This window comes from Gossypium hirsutum, chromosome D05 (genome assembly GCF_007990345.1).
Source record: "Gossypium hirsutum isolate 1008001.06 chromosome D05, Gossypium_hirsutum_v2.1, whole genome shotgun sequence".
Taxonomy (NCBI): domain Eukaryota; kingdom Viridiplantae; phylum Streptophyta; class Magnoliopsida; order Malvales; family Malvaceae; genus Gossypium; species Gossypium hirsutum.
The window spans coordinates 17,272,739-17,283,949 of record NC_053441.1 but is presented as its reverse complement, the minus strand read 5'-3'; the positions used below and the strand labels follow the sequence as shown (position 1 = coordinate 17,283,949).

General features: G+C 32.7%; 1 protein-coding gene across 1 annotated transcript; it reads left to right on the top strand.

The window, feature by feature from the left end:
• Positions 1 to 8,009: 8,009 nt before the first annotated feature.
• On the top strand, positions 8,010 to 9,611 carry LOC107905458 (bZIP transcription factor 44). The gene has a single exon (XM_016832115.2). The coding sequence runs from the start codon at positions 8,785 to 8,787 to the stop codon at positions 9,277 to 9,279; it is 495 nt and encodes a 164-aa protein (XP_016687604.1). The 5' UTR covers positions 8,010 to 8,784; the 3' UTR covers positions 9,280 to 9,611.
• Positions 9,612 to 11,211: the final 1,600 nt, after the last annotated feature.

The window sequence follows — 11,211 nt, the reverse complement described above, 5'->3', positions numbered from 1 at the left end:
TTTTGACCTGCTGGTGATTCTCAAATGCTCACTTATGCTTCTGGCTCGGAGAAGCTCCGTTAAAGGGGGGCTTTGGAGTATCTATTTATAAATCCAATGAGATATATAATTTTATGCACTATCAATGTACCAAATGATGACACATCATCAAAAATTTGTTTTACATCATTTAATTCACTTGAAATACATAAAATTATACTCTATGCATCAAATATTAACTTACTTATTTCGATCCATGTATTTAACACATTTATTAACCTTAGGGAGAAAAATGGTTTAGCATTGAGCATTAGATTTGATTGTAAAATTTTTCCATTTAACCCGAATGTTTTTTATATTTAGGTTTAGAATCCAAGCCCAAATTCAATTTTTAACCACATCAGGGCCTGATTATTTTGAGCTAAATTCAATTTTTGTGAGCTTAGGATTGTTTTTTATTTCCATTGGTCCAAAATCCAAGCCCAAATGCCCTATCTAACGAGAAAGGCTACACACGAAGTGTACTAGGGGGAATCTATAAAACACGCGTCCAATCACCTTTTGTTTATTTATTTTTCTAGTATAATTATAATGGTAAAATTTTAATTAGTTTTTTTATTATAATAACATTTGAGATTTAGTTTTTATATTTTAATTCGACATAGTTCTCAAATTTTACAATGAAATTAGTTAGCTATTTTGATTAAATTTTATATTGATTTTTTCAAAAAATATTATTCTAATAAAATTTTATTTTAACATAATGAATTGAAATAAATGTTATTAAAAGAAATTTATGTTGGCCACCAAAAATATCAAGAGTGCTAAATATTTGGGCTTACTAATGACAATTTTTTTTGTCATTATATTATAATGGTGAAATTATATTTCAATCAGATTTAATCATTATATTTTAATTTGATATAATCTATCATCTACTTTTATAATAGCATTTTTAGTCCAAATAATTAGAATCTTTAACCATATAGATTAAAATTATTGTGTGCATTTTTCTTAGAAACACCTATCTAACACAACATATGTACATTTTCATGAAGTTGAAATAGATATTTTTAAGAAAAAAAAATCAAGCACAACATTCTAACCAAAATAATTAAGGGTATTAACTATTTCAACTAACTAATGGCATTTTGTAGATGAACAGAATTATATTAAATTAAAGAATAGATATTGAATTCTAAATCTAAACATGGTAAAGAGGCCATAACCATTATTTGATCTAAAACAATCTATGTTTAACACAATAATTTTTATTTAATAAAATAAAAAGTTTGAATTTTTTTATAAAATGAATTGTTGTTAATTTAATTTAATTGTAACAAATGATTATATGTTTATCAAAAACGAAATTACCAAAAATAATAAAAATTATAGAAGTATATGCATTGACAAATGATAAAAAAATATGTTTGAATGAAATTTATTAATCTTTATTATTGATATTAATTACTTTCGGTACTTATCATTATTATTTATAAAAGTTTAAGCAAAAAATATTAAAGGATTTCCCGGTGAAGCTGGGGAAAACATATATACTAAGATATAATGAAACAGGAAATAAAGAATGATGGTCAAACAGGCTGTTTTAAAGGTCAGATTTTGAACAGAGGCGGCGCCAACGGGCTCGGCATGGCCGGGAAACTAAAATGGTAAAAATATTATTTTGGGTCCCCTTCAATTTTATAAAATTATATAATAGTAAATAGTAAAATTATATTTTATCTTTTTAAAAATAATAGATTTTAATTTAATTATTCAAAAATTATAAAAATATAATTTAATACAACTCATAAAAACATATAACTCAAATTCTCATCCAAAAAGAATATTTGGTTTTGCCGCACATTTGAAAAAAAAAAGCCCTTAGGAGGAGTCGGAGGGGTCCACATTTGATTTTCTGGTCCCTTTCCCACACCCCGCTTCCTGTCGTGGTTTGGCTTTTCAAGTGGATGCTTCAGCTTTCTATTGCTTATCTTTGGCTGCTTTAACGGCATTGCAGCAGGGGCAAACCTTCCAACTTACAAGTTGGCTCCTTTCTTTAACCCAATGGCCACCCTTTTTTTTTTTTTTTCTTATGGGTTGGTGGGGGGCACATCTTATGAAGTTTGTCATAAAAAATAAAGTGCAGTGAAATAGGTGTCGGAAAGAGAATAGATCACGTGTAATAATCCCACTCTTACTTTGGAAATTAATGTAAAAACATGGCAGATTATGTTAAGCTTGGAAACCCAAAAAACATGTAGGGGATTGACTCTAACATAAATTCATTGAGTTTTGAGTTATTTTAAACGAAGGGGAAGGAAAAGAAAAAGAAATTATCCCTCAGCTATATATTTCTTTTTTGCTTGAAAGAAGTAGTTCCCGTGTGCTTTTGTTTGCCACTTGGAAGAGCTGAATTAAGTAAAATATCAAACCATTAAAAAAGCATCTAATTGATTGATATGATGATATTCGTTTGGCAATTTGTTTGCATATTGTTTAGTAGTGGTGCTACCAGAAGCAACTCAAATGGCAGATGCTTTTTTCCATTGAAGGAAAAAGGATAGTAGCCTCTGGTGAACCATATGAACCCAATATCTTCTTGGGGGAGAGATAGGAAGTTATTGGTCAAAATGAATGAGAGGTAGATATGATAAGATTGAACTGTGCAAAGGTTAAAGTTGATGGATTCTGTGTCAGCTTCTCCAACCCTTTTTTTCTTTTAAGTAATGTTCACATGCCCTAGTTGTTTTTATGATTAAAGAAAATAGCAGTTACACTACATTGATATGTCTTTTTGGGTTCTCAATTGCCAGCTTGACTGTAGCAAGTAATGTATGAATTCAGTTCCTTTATTTTTTTTATCTCAAATGTGAATTTTCAACTGTTATATATATATATATTGATTAAAGCATAACATCAATGAAGCACACTTTGAATGTGATTCTCCTTACAGAAAAATATGTATTTTTTAATGACATTTTAAATTACAAGTAAACAAAAGGGAGTTGATTTTTGGGTTCCATTCCCACTATGACCAGGTTCTTCGAATATGCTTTTCATGTAGATAATCATGATTATTTCTCTAAGAAAGCATGCTTTTAGAAGCACGGAATTGTTTAAACTCCAAGTTTACTTCTCCCGTTTTGGGGCAAGTGCAAAATTAGAACTATTCTCAAATAATTATCTCCATTTTGGTTTGTGACATTAACATATATATATATATACGCTGTAATATCATTTTGAGGCTTGCCTTCACGGTGAAGGCAGATTCATTCAAGATTCCAGAGTTGGATAAAAGAATAAAATATATGTATCAGACATGAAGTTGGTACGAAACTGGACCAAGAATAGGTGACATGACAGCTTCACCTCACTGTTTAACTATTTCTCTCATGCACGATATAGCGTGAGCGGTCATCTGCTTTTTCTTTTTGAGGGAGTTTTGTAATTTGGAGCCGTAAAGATGATCAAATTTGATGGTGGCTGGTCTAGATTTTTAGGTTTGATGAGATGGCTGCTTTCTTTTCTTTTTTCGCTTTGTTCGTATAAAGTAGCATGTGGATTTATACTTAGCCTGGTTTTTTAGCTATACACTAGTCCAACAAAGCGACCCAGAGGTGACTTGACCAAAGCTGAGAGACCACCTCCTTGTTGGTTAAGCAGCCAAGGTTGAAGAACAACTTTCTAAATCCTGTTTCAGGGATTTGGGTATAGTTTGTTAAATAGAAATTATCCACTGCCGGATAATTTCTCTTATCTATAAACGCAAAATATATCGTATATGTGTTTTAGGTATCTGTAATTGTGTATTGTCAGGTAATAGGCGAAAAGGAAGCTCTGAAACCAAACCATGCAAGTTGTTGATGTTGAAAGCTATAAGCCGAGGAAAAAAAGAAAGGAGAAAATAAAAGTGGAACATGAGAAAATCATGTGCATGGAAAATCGAAATTGATCGAGTATGTTTGGGGACCCTTTCGGAAAAGCTGAAATAGACTAGCCTCTTGGTTTTGACCCATCAAAAACCGACCATATATTATTATATCCTTATAATTGAGTTTCCCTCTGCTGCTCTCTCGTCTCTGCCTGATATCGTTTGCCAATTGATGAAGAAGATTGTTAAAATAAAGAAAATTGAAAGTAGTAATATGTCTGATTGGCCATGGAAGTAATTAAATTTATTTGTCTCTTTTACTCGTACAAAATCAACGTTTACCTTACAAATTGTAAGAGGAATCACAAGTTTACTAAACATTCAGAATCTAAAGTTTTCTTGGAGGAAGAAATTGGAAAAAGTATTCAATGTCCTTCTTTTTACAACACTTCCTGAATCTTGAATCTGTTATCTGTATTTTAACTGAATCCAAATAAGTTAAGTTTTAGTTTTCCATGGACCGATCTAATAATATACAATTTCTATACATCATTAATCAATCAGATATCATCAAAATAATTTCACTTCACTTAATCTTTTATTATCTGATCTATTAACCTAACCTAATCTAAAATATAAATCTATCTTTTTCTTAAAATACTTTTTACGATATCGAATCTTAATTGATAAGGAACGAGTCCCCATATCCTTAACGACTATACTAATGAATGATGGAGGCAAAGCTCCAATTTGGCTAATATTTATTAATATATAATAACTAGAGAGTTTACCAGCTTAATTAACTAAATGAGTGGTAACCTATACTCCTAAATTACATATGAGTTCCTACATCTAATTTTCACGTAACCAAACAATAGTTTTGTAATTAGAAAAGAATGTAACAATATTCAACCTTTTAGAGATATATCATCGTTTTTGGATCCAGCCGGTCTATATGTACATTTGAAACTATATTTTTACTTAAATTCTTAGTTCAGCCCGACTCACTAGACCTGTCCATGGGTCGGGCCGGGCCCAGAAAATTTTTTAGCCCGACCCAAAATATGGGCCTGAAATTTTGCCCAGGCCCGGCCCGACCCGGGAAAAATATCATAAGCCCGATCCCGGCTCGGTCCATTTTTAAAATAAACATTAAAAAATTATTTTAAAAATAAAAAAAAAATTATTTTAAAAATAAAAAATAAAATTAAAAATAAATATTTATTATATTCGGGCCGGGCCGGGCCAAAAAAGTGGTACCCGAGGCCCCGCCCATTTTTTAAACGGGCCTCGTTTTTTTGCCCAAGCCCATATTTCGAGCCTATATTTTTACCCGAACCTTCCCATATTTCGGGCGTGCCATCGGACCGGACCGGACCGGGCTGGGCCGCCCGGCCCATGGACAGGTCTACGACTCACTTCCTACTGCCACCAACCATCAGCCCATCCATGATAGAGTACATAAAATTTTGTTATATTTACTGTTATTTTGTGCCCCACCCACCTGTTAGAGATACTATACGTACTCCACCACTGTCTTCCAAGGGGCCTCACCCAAGATCAGTAGTTTAACTGTTTTTGGTCGCCTTTAGCATGGTGATTCCATCAGCTGTTTCAGCTATCAACATGTTTCATGGTTTTGTCCGCAAACCAATATTAGTATTAAAAGATCATGTGGATCTTAACAGATTATCCTAAAAATGAATTCCAACTGTGGTTAATTTATTAATTTTTGGTAATTACACCCCCCTCATTGTAAACTGCAGACCGAAACATAAAGGGGTGCAGCTGTTACATACAGGAACATGGTGTTGGGTTTGGTTTGGTTGGATTAGTGTGTATTGCATTATCATGGCTATAAACCAAAACAGGGTAAGCATCAAAGAACTTTCGTGTTCCCCTTTTAGTCTTCCATTGTGTGTAAGCATTTGGTAAAAATAAAATAAATTTTGGTGTTTTTTTTGGGGGGGGGGGTAAGTAAAGAAAAACATGGGATTGGAAGTGGTCATTATCAGTCTGACATGGGCTCAACTATAGTAACAGAAAGGAAAAACCTGATGACATCAATTAGGCAAATTTTAGAGTTTTAACTGATGGAATATTCTCAAGTATATGTGCTTCACCCATGGTGGGTTTTTTTTTGGGTCCAACTGCTTCATCAATTAAAATGTATTTATAACATTTTGATAGTTCATAGTTTTTTTTTGGGGGGGGGGTTCATCTTCATTCTTTTTTCTGTCTAGATAAAAAGTCAGAAACCTTGATTTCATGTTTAAACATGTATAAAAGTAGAAGTTTATGGCTGCATCATTGCGCTTCCGACACAAGTATTCATGCAAAGACAATGGTCCCTGTCTCCCTGATCTGAGTTTCTGTTGGCCAGGCCAGCAGTTATATTATCCGGACCACGGGAATTAAGTGTTTGATATTTATATGTATTTAATATGTGTATTTTTTTAAGTTTTTTATAATTAAAATAATATTATTTAATACAAATTCTTCGAATAAATATAAATAAGTAGCATTAATTCTCAGCAAATGGTTCACCACGTTCCTTTTGCATATATTTTCTGTGGATCTCTTGTATCCATGTGAAGGTTGGGCAGATGGAAGAGTAGGTTTTAGGCAGATTAAACAAATCCCATAGCCCATAGCTATCACATCAACATGACTAATAAAAAAAACAAATCTTGTCACATTAGCAAAGAATAGAACCAGGAATTGCACAATAACACTATAACAGGGTCTAAGAAACAATTAACAAGTTTTTTAACTATTACCACTATTGGAATGGGGTGATATATATTAATTGCTTTTGCTTGTGATATTTCCTGTTAGAAAACATATCAGAAAAAAAACTGTTTTTAGTATCATTGCCCTACCCACTACTGGCATGCAATTAAGGCTGGGGCCATATGCTCTAATTTGGGTTTGTGGTCCAATCTGTTGTTAGTTAATACCATACCCATATAAGGCGTAAAATGGAAGTTCATTTTTAATTAAGCTTTCTGGGATGTTATTATTTGTTTCTATATGTTTTCACTTCAAAGTAAAACCTGTACCAAATAAAGTCAAAACTTTGATGGTTCCTTTGTGCTACAGCCTAGGCTTTAACACCATTATTGGGAGCTCATTTTATGCGCATGGAGCTTCTTTTAGTTTTGGATGCCAAAAGATTTGGTCAGATTGTATTCCAATAGGCTGTGATGATTGTTTTTTTTAAGCACTAAATCCTGAATTTACGAATCAGGTGCCATGTTTTTTTTATTAATAGAAAACAAAATTAAAAATTATTAGCGTTAAAATTAATCAAATTAGAATATATTAATTAAATATAAATGTCAATAATAAAATCTATCAAAACAACAACAACAAAAATATGATACTAGTGATAAAAGTTTGATAAAAAAAATACTAATATAAAGATTTTTTTTTGTTATAAAAAGTATTGCAAGGTTCAACAGAAAAAAATAAAAATCTTGCACTAATGCGATGAGCAAAGAAAAGAACCCTCATTGTACGCCTCCTAATCTCCTTAGTTATAGCGTCAACTGTCACATTTGTTGGTCTTGGCACAAATTGAAGTCTTTGCCACCCAATTATAGATTTCTAACTCCAGCCAAGAGTTTCCCCCCTCTCTTATTCTCAGGTATTAAATCCACCGCCGTTTATCATTCTCAATAACCAAATGACACACCTTTTACTTTCATGCCAATTGGAGTCCATCTACAATCTCATAAAGTTCAGCTTCTAACACCTAGTTAATTCCCAAATTTCGATAACACCCAAGCATCTAATCTCTCTTGTGATTCCTCACTAAACCCCCAGCAGTGGTGAATCCAGATCCTACATCAACTTTACCATCTGTATTAAGCTTTAATCACCTCGACTGTGGAAGCTCCCACCTTGGGAGTGATGAATCACACAAATCATAACATAATCACATAGCCAATCTTACTCATGACAAATTCATCGTAACCACTACATTCGTATTTAGATTTTGCTCATTAAAAATAATCTTATTTTAAACAAGGACTCAAATTATTTTTAAAATATTTTAATTACTATTAGAACAACTAAGATATAATAATGGTCTTGATATATTTTAGTTAAGAACGAGCTTATATTACAATTACAAGCGAAATAAAATAGAGGCAAAAAGGAGAATAAAAAAATTAGCATGTGTTGGGTGATGCAGCCTAAGTCGGAGGGTGGGGTAAATTTCGTCTCATCTTCCTCCAACAACTCCCAAACAAGAAGGTTCTCCAATGCTCTTTTTTTAATTATTTTTTAATTTCCTCATTTTCAATAATTTCCTTCTATAAATTACCGTATCAATATTCTAAACAACCTCTTCCACTTCCGCTCTCTTCTCTCTTTTCTCTTTGAGCTGAGGTTCTGCTGCTTCTTTTAGTTCTTGTTTTCCCCAGTTTTCCTCAGCTTCCTCTGTTCTAATCACATCCCTTTTGAGGGTGTTTGCTTTTATATCGGGGATTTTTGGTTGTTGAACTCCAGTCTAGGTTCTAGAATCTATACCAAAAATCCATTAAGTCAAAACTCTTATCTTCCAGCAAGAAGAGAAAGACATATCTTGGTTTTTTTTTTTGCTGTAAATCTTGATGCTGCGTAAATTGTTGTGGTTGATGCTTGAGACTCATGTCTCCAGTTGTCAGTGAAATCCTCCGATCCGGTTTTATGATAAATTCCTCCCTCAGACGCAGGACCCATCTCGTTCAATCTTTCTCAGTTGTCTTCCTCTACTGGTTCTATGTTTTTTCATAAATGACATGCTTATTTTTTTTACTATATATATATATATAATTATCTGTTGCTAGTATAGGTGTCCAGTCGCCTTTGAGGTTAGATTATCCTGAAATATTAGTAATTTATATTTGAAGTTTTAGCAGTGAGTTTGGTGTAAAAATATTAACATGGCCTCGTCCAGTGGAAACTCCAATTCCTCAAGCTCCTCGCAGCTTCAGAACTCTGGGTCTGAAGAGGACCTGCACCAGCAGAACATGATGGACCAAAGAAAAAGAAAGAGAAAGGAATCAAACAGGGAATCGGCAAGAAGATCCAGGATGAGGAAACAGCAGCACTTGGATGAATTAGTGGCCCAAGTGGCTCAGCTCAGCAAAGATAACAACCAAATCCTGAACAGCATCAACTTCACCACCCACCACTATCTCAACATTCAGGCTGAGAACTCAGTTCTGAGGGCTCAGATGATGGAACTGAGTCAAAGACTCGACTATCTGAATCAAATCCTCAGTTATCTCAACACCATGAGCGCCAGTGAGTTGGTGTACGAAACTGATCAGTGCTTTGAAACAAGTACTTGTGACCACGGTTTCACCAACCCTTTCAATCTACCTTACCTTAACCAACCCATCATGGCCTCTCCAGACATGTTCCAGTACTACTGATCCATAATAATCCTCACCATCATCATCCCTCATTTACTGATAAAACGAGGGTATTAATATTATTGTTATGGTTAATTAATTTAATGAAATATTAGTGTTATTGGCAGCTATAGGTCTAGGAAGATGATGTAAGGGATGATGATTGTGAGAGAATTGGCAAGTAGCAAGTGAAAGCTGCTTGGCAGGGGATGCAATTTTTTATTTTCAATTTTCTTCTTGTAAATGGGGATTTGAGATATAAAATAGGGTTTGATGTTTGACGGGTTTTCTGGATGTATGTAGTATGGTCTCCTACGTTTTTATATAAGAATTTCCTTCACCTGTTAGGACTCTTTTCCTTCCTTCCAAATGTTATAATTCTATGCAAGTGATAATATTTCTCTTTTCTTGTCCCTCTCATTTATTTTTCCACTATACCAAAATATTACTTGAAGGGCCGACTGAACCGGTTAATCTGCTTCCACCATCAATTTTTTTATACAACTTAAATCACATGCGTGTTTCAATTGATGCTTTTATTATGTATAACAATCATGCATCTAACCTAACTTAGTTAATCATACTTTTTATATCTTTTGAAACCCATCTTTCATAAATAAAAAAACTTAGTTTTCACGTATAATATGTTGATAGCTTGAATTTCTATTTTTATATGCAAATGTTGTCTCTCACCCACGTCAACAATTTTTCTATTATAATCTAATCAACAACGTTATATAAGGAGAGTTAATTGGCATTAAAAAAAAACGTATAAGGGAAGGAAAACAAGAACTGAAGTGAATATACATACATGGGTTTGGGTTAAACTAATTAAGTAGCCAAAGGGAATTAAATATACTTGCGTTTATTGATTGAATGTCGACCTATAAATAGGATATATTGTTGCTTTTTATTTTTATGTTGCAATATGAAATGCTAGTGGACATTATACCAACTAAATTGGAGCCACCAAAAGACAGCCATGGAAGTGGGTGAGTTAAGGAATGAAAAAGGGAACACATAATTCCTTTAAGTTGATCCAAGCTAAAAATTTCTGATTTAAGTCCAATTAGCTTCTCTTTGGTGGCTTTGTTGTGTGCTAGAATTAAAAGCAAGAGCATTAATAAAATGGGTTCCATTTGAAGAGATGGAGTCGTTTTCATTTGTTTACATGCAAAAGTACATTAATTGAAACAATTTAATCACCGTTAATTTTGAAAGTGAACAACTAAAAATAATTATTCATAATAATTGATATTTTTTCTGTTTAATATTTATATATTTTGTCAATTTGATCTTAATAAAAAATCTAAAAAAATTCAAAAAGAATATGTAAAAAACCTTAGTTTCAAATATATACATAAAGGACGGAATAGGTAAACTTTGAAAGATTAATTTATTATTATAGCACTTGATAAGAAAATATTAATAACGCGAATGATTATCTTTAGATATTTACTTTTAAAATTGATACGAATTGAATTACTCTGATTTATTGAAAAAGTGGAATTTTTTACACATTTATTAATACTTGGGTTGATATTTGCAAGACATAAGCAATGGTGACTTTGATATGTTTTACCTTTTGTGGTGGGAAAACACACATTCCAAATTAGAAGAGGAAGACAGGCCAGCAAAGCATGATTACTTCCAGAATTATCTAATTCCGTTCATCTTTCTAGAATTGATTTTTCTTTTTAAATTTATTTTCGAGGATGTGACCTCAGATTTATAAGCCCAATTATCATTATTCCTTTTCCAAAAGGCATAGTCCGTCATGATTTTAACCTGCTAGCTTTTGCTGTTGCTAGTTTATTTAATTCCTCAGCAGTTACTTTTCCTGTTTGCTTTGATTATAGACATTCAATCAACAATAAATGGGCAGTCAGTTCATATATTTTAAGCCCTTTCTATTTTGTTTTCCTTTTCCTTTTGCTTTTGATGGTAGGGCAA